Source organism: Anomalospiza imberbis, chromosome 10 (genome assembly GCF_031753505.1).
Source record: "Anomalospiza imberbis isolate Cuckoo-Finch-1a 21T00152 chromosome 10, ASM3175350v1, whole genome shotgun sequence".
NCBI lineage: Eukaryota > Metazoa > Chordata > Aves > Passeriformes > Viduidae > Anomalospiza > Anomalospiza imberbis.
The window spans coordinates 21,342,424-21,362,044 of record NC_089690.1 but is presented as its reverse complement, the minus strand read 5'-3'; the positions used below and the strand labels follow the sequence as shown (position 1 = coordinate 21,362,044).

At 44.8% G+C, this 19,621-nt stretch overlaps 1 protein-coding gene across 1 annotated transcript in view; it reads right to left on the bottom strand.

Annotated features, from left to right (window-relative positions):
- Positions 1-19,621, bottom strand: part of RYK (receptor like tyrosine kinase) — a 55,916-nt gene that overhangs the window by 19,444 nt on the left and 16,851 nt on the right. The window contains exons 2-9 of the mRNA XM_068201156.1: positions 17,940-18,061; positions 16,132-16,231; positions 15,674-15,808; positions 13,399-13,455; positions 12,599-12,743; positions 8,642-8,742; positions 5,618-5,743; positions 3,064-3,150 (exon numbers count right to left, since the gene is read on the bottom strand). Of these exons, the coding sequence (XP_068057257.1) occupies positions 3,064-3,150; positions 5,618-5,743; positions 8,642-8,742; positions 12,599-12,743; positions 13,399-13,455; positions 15,674-15,808; positions 16,132-16,231; positions 17,940-18,061 (873 nt within the window). The remainder of the gene's footprint in view (positions 1-3,063; positions 3,151-5,617; positions 5,744-8,641; positions 8,743-12,598; positions 12,744-13,398; positions 13,456-15,673; positions 15,809-16,131; positions 16,232-17,939; positions 18,062-19,621) is intronic.

The window sequence follows — 19,621 nt, the reverse complement described above, 5'->3', positions numbered from 1 at the left end:
CGAGTGGCACAGAGCTCTTCTCCTAACAGCCAACAAACCCAAGCTCTTAGCCCATCTGTAATACTTGTTGGGCTGGGGAGGTTCAGCCTAGAGAAGAAAATTTTCCAAGGACACCTTTCTGTGGCTTGTGGATTGTAAGAAAGACTGAAACAGACTTTTGATCACTGCTTGCAGGGACAGGACAAGGGGCAACGTTTTAAACAGGAAAAGGGTAGATTTACATTTGACATAAGGAAGACAATTTTTAAAAAATTATTTATTTATTCTTCCCTGTGAGGTCAGACACTGGCACAGGTTGCCCAGAGAAGCTGTGGCTGCCCCTAGATCCTTGGAAGTGTTCAAGGCCAGGTTGAACAAGGCTTGGAGCAACTTGGCCCAGTGGAAGGTGTCCCTGCCTATGGCAAGGGTGGGATGAGATGGGCTTTAAGGCCCCTTCCAACCCAAACCATTCTGGGATTCTAGGTTTCTCTTGAAATTCCAAGTTTAAAGCCAAAATAACTCCCCTAATGTCAGAACACTGTCTTCAGTTTCTCAAGCTCTCATCCTGGTGAGGAAAAAGAGGTGCTTCTTCTCTCAAGGAGGTTATTCTTCCTCATGGTACCTACTCAAAGAACCTCAGTTCACATTTTCCAAAGATCTAGGATACTCCACCCCCACTCCCCATTGTTTCCTGACATTTGGGGCACCACTGGACTTCATTTTATCACTTTCAGAGTGCACCTCTGGATTAAACAAGGCAGTTCTGGAGCAGCTCATACTTTTGGGAAGGGATAATTTAACTCCACAGACAAAGCCTTTATTCCTTGTCTATTTTCCATGACCCTCAGGCTTTACTGCCTTCAGCAAAGAGATACTTAAGTCAATTTAATGGTTCTCATACCCATCAAGCTTTTATGGTCCTGCCCTGCTTCTGCTTGTGCCAGAACAGCAGTGTGTGTGTGGCCACACAACGACTGAGATCAAGTAAAAACTCTGGTTACAAGAGAATTTTTGCAGGTTTTTTCTTCCAACCAGATAAAATTCCCAACTTATTACATGTCCTAGCTGCACACACAGCAATCACAGCCAGGATGTGAAAATGAAGCTGAGTAACATCAGCACTGCAAGTGAGCTGCTGTGAGGAGAGGGGATGTTACAGCTTCTTTTCCTTGCAAAATTCTGCTGCCAAGCCCAAGTATCAGCTAAACCTACTCTACACTTTTTACACACAGATCCTTTTTAATGCTGGGAAATTCTCCACAGTGACCCTACAAATGCCATCACTCCCTGAGGACCACGCTCCAGTTCACTGCAGTGAATCCCTCCCTGCAAAGGGAAGAGCTTTTTCCTATAGGACACGAATGTGTCACAGACACAAGCCAATGTAAGGGAGAATTATGGATTTAGGAGTGAATTGGAAGTCCCATTTTGGGAAAGCAATTCAATAAGAGGTCATGGGAGGCAGCTAAATTAAGATCACTTTTGACAAATGTTATGTTGTTTAAGCCAATGTTATAAAAAGTAGCTCGCGTGCCAAGGGCTATGTTTTTCAGAACTATTATTAAATAAGAGCCAAGAAAATAAAAAAAGACAGAACTGTTTGGCAGGGAAATGGAACAGAAGGAGGCAGAATTCAGAAAGCGTTCCCAAAATACTGGAAAGAAGCAAATTTTTTGGTTTTTAAATAAGAGAAGCCAGGCTGGGAGAGCTGGGGGTGTTCACCTGGAGAAGAGAAAGCTCCAGGGAGAACTTAGAGCCCCCAAAAGGGGCTCCAGGAGAGCTGGAGCCCCTTGGGACAAGGCATGGAGGGACAGGACATGCTTTAAGGTGCCAGAGGACAGGATTAGATAGGATATTGGGAAGAAATTCTTCCCTAGGAGGGTGGTGAGGCCCTGGCAGAGGTTGCCCAGAGAAGCTGTGGCTGCCCCTGCATCCCAGGAAGTGTCCAAGGCCCGGCTGGACAGGGCTTGGAGCACTGGGATAATGGAAGGTACCCCTGCCCACGGCAGGGGGTAGAGCTCTGAGGTCCCCCCCAGCCCAAACCATTCCATGTTTCTATGTCATGTGAGAGAGAAGAGCACCACACACATCTGATTGTGTCAGAAACAGACCAAGGTGGCTGCTTCCTTTAAGCAAAATATTTCTTTTAAAGGTGGCAGAGAATAAATGGGTAGCAGAAAGATTCATCAACAAAATTCAGCAGCTTCCCCACTTCCCAATCAGTATCTTCAAAAATTAATAGCCAGGCAAAAAAAGAAAAAAAAAAAAAAAAGCAGAATGAGTTGAAATTCTTATAGATGCTTATTTTTTTGCAAAAAATAATTAAAGAAGTTGTCAAATGAAAAACCAAAGGCAATGAGACACCCAACTGAAATGAGAAAAATAAGTGGTAAAGCAACCCCTGTACGGGGAATTTGACTAAAAAGAGAACTTGTGATGATTGCAGAGGAAGGGAGAGATGTAGGATACATTAAACATAGGGATACAAGTAGGATACTTGTAATATACACATGGGATACGTGTGACAGACATGTAGGACATTTGCAGTTTTTTCATCTACACCCACCTTGCTCCTTAAGTCTACCTATCCTCATTTCAAGGTATTTCCTGAACACAGGTGGTGTTTCTGGATAAATTCAGTTCTAAATGTCAATTCTCACACTTCAGTTGCAAAGCTTAAGGAAGGCAGAAACCATGCCCTGTCTTTTGTACAGCCATGCATTTGTAAAATATTTTTAAAATACATTTCAGGTGTCTTTCAGCAATTTGCAGGGGACAAGGCTGTGACTGGGAAGACAATGACATGCTGGGAAAAAAAAAACAATATAATTTTTTACTTAGAAGAATAATAAACAAAAGTATTCAAGGGTGATGACTGAAGGCACTGGTGGAGAACACATGCATTTTTATTCCATATAAGATTGCTGTTCTCTGTGGCTGAAGGAAGTATCCCAACTGCTTTTGCTTTTTATCATTTGTGTATTTTGGGGAGAAGGGGGTTGTTGTAAAGCCAGGTTTGGCACCCTCGGCCTGCAGCACAGTTCAAACACCTGCACACAAACCCGCTCCTTCATGCAAACATACCTTTAACAGTTTTGACAAAAACTTGTTTCTCTTTACTGGGGTCTTTTTCTTCTATTAGAATTCCATGGAAAATGCGCCCAAACGTGCCTAGGAACAGAACATCCAATCAGTAAAGTGTGGTTAGGAACCACTGATAACACTAGGAGTATCTTGAGCAAACAGTACCTTTCACAGCAGAAAGTGAGGAATGCCTGCAGTTAAGGTGTCTCCAAACCCTATAAAGTCACCAAGAGAGAACCCAACTGCTCTCCAGCACGAGGGGGATTCACAACTACAGGCAGCAAATGCTGAAGTTTTACATAAATAAAACTCCAGGGGAAAAGCATGAGAGTGAAATTAGTGATAGCAGCAGAGCCCAGTGAAATTAAATATCAATATGATGGTGGTTTATTTGTGGCACTTCAGTCAACTCCCTGCACTAAGAACTGCAGCTCCCTTTTCTCACCCACCCAGTCTGCAATTCCAAGCCAAGGCACTTCTCACAAGGACCAAGTTGTTTTGGAAACATTCACAAGGAAACAGCAATTCTGGCCAGCCAGCACACAGGGAACACTTGGAAACAGCCAGCATCACATTATTCACAAGTTTCACCTCAGCTGAAAGGTGCTGGGTTTGTTTGGGGGTCATTCAGACTCTCCAGCATTTTTCCATTCACAAGCTGTTACTGATGCTATTGCAGGAAGAGGAGTTACTCTGAGAAGCTGGGCTGAGAACAACTGGTAATACACAAAGAATTAATTGATTTTTACTGCTCAGCTTGGCAACACTTTTCTGCACCAAAGTGGGCATCATCTCCACACATCTATTCCAGCATAACAGCCCCTTCCCAAGGATTCCTCCTGCCTAACTAGGTTGAAAGATCTTTGACAGTATGAAATAGAGGTCTTATTTGTTTCTAAATAACAGGGGCAGTGCAACACTTCTGTCACCTACCCTGGGGCTGCAAGGAAGCCCTGCATGACAGGGGTCTTCAAACTGCAATTTCACTAAGCAGCAGCTGAACTCAGGAGACTCTCAGGCAACCACAACACCCTGAATTACTTAACAGCAACTAAATTCCTCCTGCCTTGGTTCTTGAAGACTTTGAGAAAGTGCCCAAATATGTATTTCCAAAATGTAAGAGCAGGTGAAGCTATGGAACCTACGTGAAGTTTATAAGGAATTTGTGGCCAAGATCTGTAAAAAAGTTCCATGCATGCCATTTACTTTATTCCCTTCTTCCCCTCTGAAGCTCTTTTGTTCTTCAATGGCAGAGACTCAACACCACTGTGATCCTGAACTAAAATTGGTCAGGTCTTCTAAGTCCTCTGACATGTGGATGTGGCACTTGGGGACATGGGTGAAATTGGCATTGCTGGGCGAGTGTTTGGACTCAAAGGGCTTTTCTAACCTTAACGACTCTGTGCTTAACTTTTGAAGGTTCTGACTCAAAGTAACAGCTGGAGGCTAAGAAACAACATCCCAGGATGAACTGGGTCCAAACTGCATTCAACAGCTCCTTATGCCTCATCTGGCAGAACAGGGCAGCTCTGCCACCAGACATCTGAAGCGTTGCTGGGGCACTGAGTCACTTCTAGTCATGGGTGACTCCCAACATCCCAGCCCCAGGCAGCCCAGAGGAGCACAAAGCACATCCCACATGCCAAGGAATGTTTTTCCAGAGCTCACACTGGAAGTGAGCACGGAGCTGCCACCCCAGACGTTCGGAGGCACACTCTGACCAAGAATGGGAACATCCTCCACTGCTGCTCAGACTAATACAAAGCATTCTGCCTCCAAAGGATGATTATTTCCAATCTCCAGCTTCAGGAAGTTTGATTTCTCAAGGAACAGAGACTTGAAATTGCAGCAGTAAAGGTGAATGATAAAGAAAACTAAATATTTAAGCCTATTTTTCAAATTCAGTATCAACAAGAACCAATTAATGTTGTGCATGAACACTTTCAAAGTGCACAGTAAACAAAGAGTGAACAATTCAGGAACTGGATGATCCTTGTGGTCCTTTCAACTCAGGATATTCCATGAAAACAACCAGGTAGTCTCTGAATCTTTTATATCAGGGCTGTAAATGTTGCATCTGCCAACTAGATTTCCAAAGTAAAGTTATCAAACTGAGACACCAAATTTGGACAACTGAAGTTTTTCTGGGCTTTGGGTTGGTTTTGCTTTGATTTTTTTTTTTTGTTGTTAAGAGCAGCTCTCCTGTAGGAACTCCCAAAAGTGAGTTACCTTGGCACTGAGAGCCCGGAGTGATTACCCTTCCCCTCAGTCACCCATCATTTCAGGGAGCAGGTTATTAAGACAGACAAGCTCAATGACTTACTGAGCACGCCTGGTCGCTCCCCCAGCCTAATTAATTCTGGAAGCTGCTTTCCCCACCCCCACACCCCAAATGCAAACGTAACTCATCATTCCTCCCATCCACCAAAGCTACAAAGATCAGAAACGTCATCTGCGAATGATTTCAGAGAAGTCTGTAAATAAATATCCATCTATTTGTATTTATATATCTACAGCATATTGCAGGAATGAAGTGTCTGAGTGCTGCAAATACCTTCTTGGAGCACGTCTTTGAGGGTGATCCTCTCCCTGGAGATGGCTATGTCCTTCACTTTAGCTTTAGCCTCCATAAGAGTGACACTTTTCAGATCATTCTTCTCTATCCGCAATGTGGGATAACCTGAGGAGCCAGCAGAGCCAAACAATCCAACATAAATACCCTTGGAATGAGAACAGGCATAGGGCTTCACCTCTGACCACCTATGGCTCCACACACAAGGGAGCAGCACCATCTTAAATATATGATATATTCATTTTAAAAAGATGATAGTATTTAGCAATGAAAAGCACAAGAATAATCATCTGCAGGGAAAGAAATTACACAGGAATTCTCTGTAGTGTCATGCATTTATTATTAACTCCGGGTGAAGGAAACTCCTGTACTGAAGGTGATCAACACCGCACTGCCCTCAGGAGGAGGAAAGACACTGTTGGAAAACTCGGAGCTGGGAAGATGCCGTACCCCAGCAGGACATTAACAAACTAGCAGTGCCCTCTTCTGGCACTTCCAGACATCTGGATACAACAGGAGAGTCAGAAAGCCTGGAATATTTTTGTACATGCATATGAATTATTAGAGAAATCTAGAGAATTACTCTGATAATACTTTCTTCAAAATTTAAATGTTACTGAAAGCAAAATTATGGAACTGTGAAATGACCAAGAAAGTCAATCCTGCTTTTTTCACACATCCAACTTTTTCTCTTCTCCTAATTTTCCCCATTTCCAGTGCTACTGGGTTGTCTCAAAGCAGGTAAGAGACACAGTGAAGCAAGGGCTGCCCCCAGCAAACAGGTGCCACTTGGGCACAGTGGCCACCACACTGGGCAGGGTGAGGAGGGTTGAACCACCACCCTGGGCTTGGTCCCCTGTCTGTGGCCAGAGGATTCTGGGGGACAGCATTCCAGCAACTGGAACTCGGCCAAATAACCCTGAGTCACTTGGAAAGCCAAACAAAAAACCTGAGGTTGACAGGACATCAGCAGCTCAGCCTGAGCTGGGGTAAGACACTGAGGGGCTGGAGCGTGTCCAGGGAAGGGAACGGAGCTGGGGAAGGGGCTGGAGCCCCAGAAGCAGCTGAGGGAACTGGAAAAGGGCTCAGCCTGGAGAAAAGGAGGCTCAGGGGGACCTTCTGGCTCTGCACAGCTCCCTGACAGGAGGGGGAGCTGGGGATAGTTGGGCTCTGCTCCCAGGGAACAGGGACAGGATGAGAGGAAATGGCCTCAAGTTGCACCTGAGGGGTTCAGATTGGGCATGAGGGAAAATCCCACTTCCCAAAGCATTGTCCAGCCCTGGCCCAGCTGCCCAGCTGGTGGAGACCCCACCCCTGGAGAGAGTTAAAAGCCATGTGGCACTTGGGGACATGGGTGGCCTTGGCAGTGCTGAGGGAACAGTTGAATGATCTGGGAGGGCTTTTCCAGCCTAAATTAGTCTGTGATTCTAAGAGACAGAAAATAAAAGGGCTGGGGAGGTACTCTGGTGACAAGAGGGAAATCAACTCTAGGATAATTTGCAGGATAAGGTCTCTTCCAAACTCTGTGCAAAGGAATTTTTTTAACATCTCATATAATAAATTTTTACAAGCCTGTTTTTAAATGAATGCTTATACCAAACCAAATACATTTTAAAGGCAGCTTTTAGCAAGGGAAAGATGAACTCGGATGACAAATAAGATTTTGGGGTGTTTTTTTGGTTGGTTTATTTTTTTTTTTTTTTAGGGACAACCCAGGACGGGGAGACACAGTACAATTTAGGAATGAGCCCCAAATCTCCCCCAGAGGTGCAGTTCAGCCTCAGGTAAACACCTGCTTCCACACATGGGGAGGGAAAAAGGAGGGCTGAGAGTAATGATGACCTTTCTGCTGTGCTCCCTCATGATGGGACAGTCACTACCACCAAGTGCCATCAGAGGACAATGGGAGAGACTTTGGGGTCTTATTAGTTGGTTTAAAAAAAAACCCCATGGGTGTCCTATGCTGGCCACCTTTCCTCCAGCTGGAACAGTCCCTTCCCTGGAGCAGGGCTGGCTGGGATAGCCCTCCACCACACAATAATTTGAGGAGTAAAAATTTCATAGGTAACAAATATGTCATTAACTACAGAATTAACTCAGAACACAGCTGAGAGCACTTGGTCTGTTCAACCTGGAGGAAACTGAGAGACTTGATCCCAATCTGCAGCTCCTCCCAAGGGACAGCTCTGAGCTCTTCTCTCTGTGACCAGGGACAGGAGGACCCCAGGGAACAGCTGGAGCTGTGTAAGGAGAGTTTAGGTTGGGTATCAGGAAAAGGTTCTGCCCCCAGAGGGTGATCAGGCACTGCCCAGGCTCCCCAGGGAATGGGCACAGCCCCAAGGCTGCCAGAGCTCCAGGAGAGTCTGGACAACACTGTCAGGGATGCCCAGGGTGGGATTGTTGGGGTGTCTGTGCAGGGCCAGGAGCTGGACTGGATGATCCCTGTGGGTCCCTTCCAGCTGGGATATTCTGTGATTCTGTGGTATCAGTTACCAGGTCAGTATCTAAACTGCTGCCACCCCTCCTTTCCTCTCACTGCTCTCTTCAGCTATTTTGTATCACTTCAAGCAAAGCTGTAAGCAACAGGAGATGACAGGAGAATAAGCAACAGGAGAATACACGACCATCGGGATTCATGCACATGGCATCACCTGCTTTAATAACTGATCCCAGGGCTGGGTGGATACATCCTGTTCTCTCTCCTCTGCTTGGACTACACGAGGCAGGCTCTTCCCAGTGTACAGCACAGTCCACAGCTACTGGTGAAGCCTGGCTGGCTGACTGCTCTGGGAGCAGGGAGAACAACCCCAGGGACAAACACAGCCTCATGCTCATAGCACTCACATCCTCCCAAACTCACTCCTGACTACAGCGTGGCTGGATCAAACGCACACTGTGTGAATTCAAGAAGCAAAGTGACAGAGCCAGAGAATGACTGATGTTCTTCTCTTGCACTTGCCACCAAAGCAGCGTGGCAGGAGGCTCTGTGCTTAGATTAACACTTACTGGTTACTGGCGTGGCGTTGTTGGGCGTGTCAGCCCGCAGGTACTGCGTCGTCTGCGTGGAGGGCTGCGACAGCCCCTGCGAGCTGCTGCTGTCACTGATGCTGTGGGGAAGCAAAAATGCAGATCAACATCACTGCTTGCCACTCCAACACATTCCAAATTAACTTGTCGAGGTCAGAACCAGGAGATTTTCCAGGCAAGACTTTAAAAGAGCAGAGTTTTGAAGTCCCTCACACATGAGAATGTATTTCAAGTGACTCAAAAATCTTGGCACTAAGCATGAACAGCTTCCTCCTATTTGCTTTCCAGAACTTGCTCTATCTTCCGGGACTTCTCCCCACTTTGGAATAATCAAAGTGACAAAACATTCCTTGCCAGAACCATCCTGTCATACCAAGAATGACTCTTATATTCCAGGAAAGATTTGCACACATTTCTCTCATGGCACCGATGTCCCACTCACACGAGGGCTCTATTTTACAGCCCAAACTGTTCTACCCTATTTTGTCACTTCCCTCCCTAGGGGTACCTGTTGCCCCTTCCAGCACCACCTAAAATGTGCTTTTTGAGATGCTTTCTTGGGGCAGAAGGACTAGGGTCCACAGGTAAACCACAGCCTAAACCACAGCAGGCTGACTTCTGTCTTATTTTCACAGCCAAAACCCTACAAAAAGGGCTTTCACAGCTGTAGTGGACCAAAACCCCTGTTAGCAGGTCAGATGGCAGGGCCAGAAGCTTTTTTGTATTTCTCCCTCTCCAAACACATACAAGCATCCCCGCTTTGATCCAACTTCAAGTTTTCCACTGCTGACTGTATTGGGAGGACAAAGAGGAAATTAGTTTGGGATACGACCTCTGCTTTGCCAAATAATCAACATTTAAGGTTTCTTGGGCAGGCCCAGTCACCCCTGTAGGATTGTCAGACATGGCTGGCGATGCCCTCCAGGGCCACTGCTACCTTTGAAGCCAGGCTTTCTTTAAAAACCAGAAATCCAAGTCCACTCTTCCCCATTATAGCACAATCATGGATGAACCCACTGATTTTTTTCTTTGGAACAGAATGTACTGAATCTCACAACACAAACTTACTCATTTATACCTGGCCTCAATCTCTCCCTGGAACTTTTTTTTTTTTTTTAACAGTTATTCCCACATTCCCTGTCTTCCAGGTGCAGGGCTCCAGCACAGCATTTAGCAGGAGCCTAAAAGCCACAGATGCTGGTCTAGCTCCTCCCCTTTAACTTCCTTCAGAGTTTTTGAATGTCTATTCTTTGGTGCTGGGAATTACTGCTTATTTGAACTGCTCCCACTATTGCATCCACGAGCTGCCTCAGTATGATCCACTCTGCAGCGAGCTCCCCAGGAAGGAGAGTCTTGGCATGGTCACCACATCAAACACTAAGGCACAACTTGCATTTCCTTTTCTTGCTCTGGCTGGAAACTCCTTTTGTAACCTGATCACTCACTAGCCCTGCGGATTCCTTTGGCTGGAGGCAAGTGTGAGGAAGGAATTATTCTTTTAATGCCTGTAGCAAGATTGAAAAACTCTCTTTTGGGTTGGCTTCATTCTGGTTTTTAGGTTTAACTCCCTTCCTGAGCTTCCTCACTTGCATATTCTGTCAGCTATTTGAACGATGCCTTCTTGCTTTAATAACTCCCATTATCCTGCTGTTAAGCCATGCCAGCTCTCCTTGGCACTTTTCCAGTGCCTTTGCTGGGAGGTTTGCAGCATTTGCTGTGGACTTCCAATACAATGTTCCTAACTAATCCATGTGCAGCCTGTAAACTCGGCTTGAGCTTCCAGTTAACAACCCTCCTCGGTTTTATTTAGTTCTGGGGGTTGAAATTAAGAGCACCGGTGGTGTTTCCAGACTCTCTTGCTCCTGGGAGGTCGTTAACCCTAATGACATTGTCATGTTCAATTCAGGAACCTTTTACAAAAACAGTTTCAGATTATTATTCACAACCAAATCGGGAATTCTTGCTTCCTTCGGTGAGTTTGTTCAAAACAAACCCCACACCCCCTGATTTTCAGGCACATTTTGCTTCTGTTACACCTTTGCTCCGGCACTGCCTGAGCAACAGCTTTTACACAGCAGCACATCCACAGTTCTGCCAGGCCAGGCACCTTCAGGCTCAAAAAATAAGTCATCACATGGTGCTTGAAGAGCTAAACCCCAGGAGCTGCACAAACTTCCTAAAATCACTCAATGGTCTGGGTTGGAAGAGATCTCAAAGATCATCTCATTCCAAACTCTTTCCACAGACAGGGAAAGCCCCCTGAATTTATCAGAATTTGTCAGTAGGATATACAGTGATTCAGAGCAAATTATTTACACCTGCAAACCACAAAGGACTAACATTAGACGGATTTTTAGCTTTATCTCCACAGAAAGTAAATTGGTTTTTCAGGATTTTTACCTTATATCTCCACAGAAATCCAGTGCAATGGAGTACAGGGGAGGACAACTGATCACATTGCTAGGCTGGACACCTCAAAACCTCACACAGATGACACTATCCCATACTATAAATAGAATGTTCTTCCTTTCTGAATTGAAGCAAGCTGCACATCCTTTAACACCTTCAGCTGATTAAAACCCCTCCATCAGACAACCAGGCACAAAGGAATTGAGGAAGGCTGACAAGTTCATTTGGTTACAACTGAGAAACCACAACCGCTCAGTGCAGTGGCACTGCCAAAGCCACATGGGCTGGGGACACCAGGGGAGGGAATGGCAGGGAGAAAACTGAAAGGAACAGATGAATGGATAAAGAGGAGGATGAAAAAGACAAAGCTACTCCATGAGGCTGCAGGCAGAACAGAAGCAGTTCAAGACATCCTTTAGTTCAAGATATCCTTTCACAGGGGTGACCACCCACAGGCTGCTTTCCAAAGGATCCAGTTTCACACTGCCTGCTCCTGAACAGTTGCATCTGATGCAGGCTGTTCACACAGCCTCAGTCCACCTGCTTTTCCAGCCTCCCTTCTCCTCAGTGTTTAATCCCCACTCCGATGCCCTTGGACTCATGTTACAACTCCATTTTCCATGCATGTGCTACGTTTTTTCTGGATTGGAAATATATTTGAGAGAGCCCAACAGTGCCAGTTTTATAACCAAGCAGTTGTAATGTTCAGACTGTACCCTAAGGCTAAACTGAATACTGGAAAATCGATCAAAGTAGGGAAAACTGAAATTCAGTCTCCTGCAGGTGTCAGTAAAACCCAAATGTTTTCATCCAATCACACAAAAGCATGCAATGGTTTGGGTGGGAAGGAACCTTAAAGCCCATCCAGTCCCTCCCCTGCCATGGGCAGGGACACCTTCCACTACTCCAGGTTGCTCCAAGCCCTGTCCAACCTGGCCTTGGACACTTCCTGGGATCCAGGAGCACCCACAGCTTCTCTGGGCACCCTGTGCCAGGGCCTCTCCACCTCCCAGGGAAGAATTTCTTCCCAGTATCCCATCTAAGGTAAAATAAAGGTAAAAACTCTCTGGCTGTGGAAAGCCATTCCCCCTTGTCTTGGCATTCCAGGCCCTTGTCCAGGAGCCCTTTTAGGCACTGAAAGGGGCTCTAAGGTCTCCCTGGAGCCTTTTATTCTCCAGTATGAAAAACCCCAGCTCTCCCAGCCTGCCTTTCCAGTGTGCCCAAGTCAATTTTTCCTTCAACCATGACAATCCTTGCAGATCTGATTCCGTCTGAATCTTTGCACTCTACAGAAATATTCTGGCAAAACCTGAACAACCCTTCCACCTCATAAACAGCAGAGCACCTGTAACTACTGCCTTTCTGCAGCACAGCTCTCACCTCAACCCCACACAGGCAGTATCTGCTACAGCTTGCCACTGGGAGTAGAAATTGTGAACTACCACAGAGTGCTCATTTTGAGACTGAACTCCCACTAATCTGAGTAAATATGTCCCAAAACCACACTGGGAAAGCTTGAACACATACCTGTCATCCAACTCTATCCTTTTCATGCTGTGGAGGTGCAAGACAGCCAGGATTATTGCCACCAGGAATATCACAGCACAGCACACACCCACACTGATATAGAATACCCGGGTCGAAGTGGTGGGAGCTGCATTTACAGGATCGACTGCAACAGATGTGGAAAGTTACTGAACCCTTCTCAAAAAGGAGAAAAACCAACAAAAAACCCAAATAAAAATCCCCAAGAAACAACATTTCGTTAGTGTGTTATGGCAACACAAGCAGGGGGGCTGGAGGCAGGAGAGGCAGCAGCCTCAGCCATCCCAAATGTTCCACAAGGTATCCTGGAGAACAACTTCCCTGGGAGAGACAGTGGGAGGTAAAGAGAGCACTGAGCACTCTTTCCCACTGCTTTCCAACAGCATTTTGGCAAAAACACTCCCATTCTGGGTATTATGGAGCCAGAGTCAGCCAATGATATTTCCAGCTAGACGAGGAGGAAAGGAAACTACCTCATTCTATTCCTTCAATAGTGATAAATTGAAACAGCAAACCAGACAGGTCCTAAGGTCAGGAAAACAGATCAGAGTCATGTACAGAAACCAGAGCCCCTAAGATGTGATACAAAAGTTGTTACAAGACTTGGAATAGGGTTTTTTCCTCTTCACCAGTTAAAACAATTAATTACCAAAAACCCACTGCAATACTGGGTATAGTACAGACTACCTGGGGACTATTTTCATAGGGAAAGCCGTGGAATCAAAGCACATCAAAAGTTTTTCAGTTTTTAAACCCCAAGTTGTATGTTCAGGATTACTTACAGATAGCCTTGCTGCTGTTTTTATCAGCTGTTGGAGATTTGACTTCTGGTTCAAGCTCTAAAGAGATGAGAGAAAGCCATTAAGTTTGGAGTACATTTATTATTGCAGCCCTTCACATTGCCTCAGGTATGGAAAAACAGATCTGCTTTTCCAAAGAGAAGAGCTGATTCAAGGACTACACTAATCCCTAGATTTCCACTTAAATACCTAACTAGGTAGCATTAAAATCACACTGAAACACACAGGTCAGGTATTTCACCACTGACACACGTGTCCAGGGAGGCAAAGCTTGAACACACTGAATCCTTGTAAAACCCTGCAGCTTGTCCAAGGCCCAAAGCAGCAGAAAGAAGAGGTGCAGAGAATGTGTTTGCTAAGGCACTAAACAAAGACCTCACAGAACCAGTTCCTACAGGAGAGAAAATCATTGCTGGGATGTTCAGTCAAGACTACCCTGACCTTTTGGAGGAAATCCTGGCTCCAGTCTAATGTTGCTCATCCTAGGAAAGGGTCAGAGACCCCATTAAACCACAGGCACTGTGCCTTCTCAGCTGATGCCAGTCAGGAGTCACAGAGTTAAAAGAGAAGGATGGAAGAGGTGATGTCCATTTAAATACTCATAAATATGCAAGTGAAGGCAGGAGGACAGCACAGCTCATGTGAGTAGCAGTCCTTTAGAAAGTGAGTAAATCTTCATTAAGCTTACTCTGAGTCTGGTTACCAAGAGGAGCAGTGCAAACCTGGGGAATGCAGGAGATGTCTCCAGATGAACCCCCCCACCCCGAGGATCTGCAGGCAGCTGAGGGAATCCCATGGATTTCTGCAGCTGCACAGGCACAGTCCCACTTGCACACCCCTCTTCCTGCTCTCAGCTGTGTCCAACACAGCACAGCCCCTTCCCACTCCTTGTTAAGCCAGTGCAGCTTAGGAAAAAGTAATCCAAGGGAGGGAAAAATCACAGAGCTTTTCTTTTTTTTATCCCTTTTTTGAACTTAAGGAAGAACGATCAGGAATGCCCTGAGCAAAACCACTAGCAAGTTCCTGCATATTCCAAATTTATGCATTAAATTCAATCAGAAACCCCTGTATGCTCAACGCCCATCAACACACACCAAACAAAGCCATTTTTTTCTTTTTATGAACCTGCAGAAACGAGATCTCTGTAAAGACCAATTCTGATGGTTCAGGAGTGGTTCTGTCTCACCCCCCAGTGACCTGTGTGGTGCTTCTGGAAAGCTCCATCACACATCCACAGCTCAGTAAGCTGTGAATGGCTCAGCAGGGCTGACCTCCCCCATTTGGAGTATTTGAAAAAATACCCAGGAGAACATGAAATAAAGGTAAAAACATCAACATTATCAGCCAGACCTCCATTTTACTGGAAGGAGAGACACACTTTGAATTAAGAATGGTCTTCCTGAAGGCTGATGCAAGGAACATGAGTATCCCAACGTTATGTGCTACAAGGCATGGCTGGCTCTTCCATCCACACGGTCCCTGAGCTCATCCTTTGATATTAATACTCAAGAAAAGGGATAAACCCCTCTTTGGAAAGACAGCTACTGTCCTCAAAGGCTCCAGATAAGCTGAATAGAGGCAGGAGGAGCATGCAAAGAGATAGGTGGCAATCCCCAAATACTGCCTAGGAGTGGAACACCACAGGCATTTTTAAGGAGGGCACAGCTCTTGGGATTCTCCAAAATAATCTTCTTCTGATGCCTGTGAAAATACTAGAAAATTCTAGGAAGCAGCAACAGTAAACAGGAACAATCCAAGAATAAATTATGCTTGCAGATTCCCAAGTGGTAACACAGAAGAATCAATTTAGGATTTCCAAAATCTGGATTATCTCTGAAGATCATTTTGTACTTCACATCTAACAGACTAACACCTCCTACACTCATTAAACAGCCAATTTTATCACAGTTTATAAACTAAGTAGATTTTATTGGCAATTTTTAGAACAATTTGAATTCTCAGAATGTGGCAGTTTTGAGGGAACTGATTTCTTCTTTCCAAACAGAGAGAAAATGGTTTTTGTTACATATCTATTAAAAGGTCGGTCAGTGCATGGGGAAAGTTATTCATTCATCAGCTTCTGCTTTAACCAAAAGTCCTCATTCCTCTCTGAAAGGCAGAATTTTACCTGGTTTCTTCCAATCCTCCCCAAAATTCACTCTGTTACTCCTGTCCTGGATCATACACCATCCCACTCCCTTTTCCTAGCATACTTAAACAGTAAAAACTTTAAAATATCTGAAATTTGATCTCTTACTTTTGTAGCACATTTTCCTTCGTTTGAAATTTAAAACTGTGATGTTTTTTGAGGAATTTATTGTTAAGTTGAGCTGCATCAGTATTGTGACGTCGGAGTCGAGTCTGCCGGTGCAGGAGAGATCGACACGAAACACTGTGAACACAACACAGGGGTTACAGGGGAGTGGGGCATTCTCAGACTCTGAGATGAGAGAACATTTAAATAAGGGCCCTTTTTGAGATTATGTTATGAAGTACATTATAAACATCATAAATTATCACATTATCAAGAACTCAATACTAAGAAATGTTATTTTAGTCTTCACACCTCATCACTTCAGCCATTAGAGCAATAAAGAACATGGATTTTAAATGAATTTTTGTCAATTTTAGTAAGCATTCACAGATCACTAAAACTGCATTTGTGGCTGAATGACCATGATTCATCCATGAGCTGGATGGGGGTGGGGAGTTTACCTGAGAGGGTGCGAGGAACTTCTCCTTGGAGAGAAATGTTGGCCTGGGGCAGAGCCATAGCCATGGGATCATGGACCTGAAATCCCAGTTTATACTCAACCTGTAACAACAGTTGGGAGACAGAAAACACATCAGAAATCTGTCTAGGAGTATAAAGAAATGCAACATCCCTTTTCATAATTCTTGAAAATAAAAACCCATACTTTATTTTCAATGAGTGCCTGTAATTTTAGGCATCCATATTCCAAGTTTCTTATGTGACATTTTAGTTTCAAGACTTTTGTGACAGTTCAAATTAAAAAAGCCAAAGAGAAGCTACTCTTGAAATCATTCCTTAAAATCTAGGGCAGAATTCAGAGTGCTTATACTAAAAAAAATCCCTCACAAACCTCACTCAATGATACTTTTAAACTTACTTGTTCAAAAGTCAGTTTGTTAAAGCTGCTAAAATTAAAACAATGCCCCCTCCCACAGTCAGTTTTACAAACAAAATTGCTTAGAAATAATTTGTTCAACTGGAGTCAAGATTTTGTTTCCATTTAAGAAGCTGACTCTGCAAACATTCATTCAAACAAAAGTATACAATCTACTCTAAGTCATAAGCTCCTCTTGGAAATTCATCCTACCCCTCCACTCTCAGCTGAATTCATTTGTTTGACTTTGTCCCAATAGTTAGTTTTTTCCCCCTTTCTAAAACATAATATGGTTCATTTCTGTTATCAATTTATTTTTCAGTCAGGATGCCAAGGGAAGAGACACAACCCCGTTTCTGAGCTACTCAAGTCGCACTACAACTTAGAGTGGAACCCCAGGTGGAACCCTTAGGTGGAACCCCAGGAATGGGAAGCAGGGCTACACAAGCTCCAAAATTCCTCCTCAAAATTCACAGCCAGGCCCAAGGAAACACAGAGCAGGGCCAGTGATGCAGGGAGCCTCAGCTGAAGCTGTGACAAGGGAACTCCTCTCAAATGACAAGTGACTGAACTGTCACTGTGCATGTGGAATATGGGATCAGGGCTGGCTGGCACTCGACCCAACTCCACTGCGGGCCACAAGTCACTCCTCTTAACAAGTTACACCTCAAAGGAAAGAACAATGGCAGAAAGAATCCTCAGGACCTGCACTGGTGGAGCTGTTTAATACTACTGCTCCTGCTGCAGCCTTTCCTACTTAAGGGGAGAAGAACAACCATCACTCAAGTTTAAAAGAACAGAATGAACATCTGGCAGAGACTAAACAGATCATTTCATACATGAAAATAAATTGTTAAGTAACTGGAAATGCTTCAAAATGTAAGAGCATACGCAATCTCTCTGACAGCTGCTGCTGCATGCTCCAGGCACAGTGATTAAGTGACATAAAAAGCCTTTCCATTTAATCAGGGCTCAGGAATAACATACTGGATGCTGCTTTTATAGGCTCTCCTTGTCTCCAAGCATATGTTTCTAGAAATCTCCACAACAATTGCTCTACATATCATTTCCAGAGGCCTCAGTTCATGGCTGCCCTTCTGTGTGTCCAATGCACCAAGAGAAGAGATTCCACGGCCAGTGGCTTGTATGCATACATAGACCTTGCCAGGAGCAAGAAGTATAAAATACCTTGAAATGAGTGTTTCAACTTTCTAAAATAAGGAACAGCTTGGACATATGCCATCTTATTGCCTGCAGTCATATAAATAAATATTTTGCACCTTGCATATGCTAATTTTTTTCAAAGAAACAAGCCATGAAATTATAGCAGTGGATATTCACCAAGCAGAACAGCTCATGTCTCAAGTACCCAGAGCAGAAGTCATGCCTGCTCACCTTGGATTTGGCATGCCAGGTGAAGTGGAGATTGTTGGTCTCGCTGGGTATTAGGAGATTGAAGGACAAGGCATAGTGATTAACCACATCATTCCTCACGTAAGACAACTCTGCATCCAGACCTGTAAGGAGAAAGAGAAGAGTAAGACAGAGAAGAACAGGACCAAACACATTTCAGGACCACCAGCTCCATTTATATCTGCATTTTTAAGCAAACACTTCCTCCAGTCCATAAATTCCAAGGCAGGTTTGGAGACCAAGGCTCACAGCTGGCAGCTCTCATGGAAGGCTCCAAAGCCTTACAGAGCAATCACTTCAGAGAGGTGCCACAGCCTAAGGAACAGGTAAAAGCTGGAATGTAATGGAAGGAAAAACAACTTTTCATACAAACATCCAGGAGAGTTATTACAGGCTCTCCTGAACATCCCCTGTCCTACTTCTGGGAATCACTCAGATTGACTCGTTTTATGTACAACTGTGCTCACTCAAACCAAACTGCTCTGGATTATCAGTCAGTTAATCACAGGTAATTCCTTCTGGAATAGCTCATTTCTTGAGCCTGAAACACCTAGGCAGTATGGAATTAGCTTCAAGGAAATTAGATCACAGAATCACAGAATGGTTTGGATTTAAAGCCCCTGCCATGGGCAGGGACAGCTTCCACTATCCCAGGTTCCTCCAAGCCCTGTCCAACCTAGCCTTGGACACTTCCTGGGATCCAGGGGCAGCCACAACTTCTCTGGGCAACCTGTGCCAGGCCTAACCACCCTCACAGGGAATACTTTCTTCCTAAAACCTAATCTAAATCTCTCTTTTATAGTTTAAAGCAACTCCCCCTTGTCCTATCACTGTCTGCTTGTGTAGAAAGCTGGTCGTCCTCATACAGAGTGAGAGGTGACATTTTTACACCCAGCAATACCAACATTTTGTGTCAACCCTTTGTTCTCTGAACATTTAACTACACCTAGAGACCTGAAAGCCCCACAAAACTATTCATGTCACTAAGGTGCATTCCCCCCTGTAAGACACAGCCTGTGATATTATAAAAACTGCAGCTGCTATTACTTTTTGTGGCACACGATCCAGGGTCATGCTGAACACAGGGCAGGACTGCAGCTTGCCCTGGGTGTCAACAGCAATTAGCAGCAGGGTAAGCATTGCTTCCCTGCAGGGGTAAAATTAATCCCAGCTCCATATCCTCAGACAAAACCACACTGGATTTGCAGTCAGTACCATTTGGCCTTGTCTCATACAGCTCATCCTCCAGTGCTCCCAGTTAAATGCTATCAAGGCTCTTGGACATGCCAGGAGAACAATGGGATAAATCAGACATTGAATATTCCACACTGAGAGAATGGAGCTCAAATCAAACAGTCACGGTACAAATGGGAATGGAGATAGCAGATTCTGGGATGCCTCCTCATGGCCTGCCAGGACCTAAAGGGGGCTTTTAAAAAACAGGAAGACATTTTTCAAAGTGAGACAGTGACAGGACAAGGGGAAAGGTTTACAACCAGAAGAGATTTAGATGGGATATTAGGAAAAAACTCTTCCCTAAGTTTCTTCCTACTATCCCATCTAAATCTCTCCCTGTGAGGGTGCTGAGGCCCTGGCACAGGATGCCCAGAGAAGCTGTGGCTGCCCCAACCCTGGAAATGTTCCAGGCCATGTTGGGATAGTGG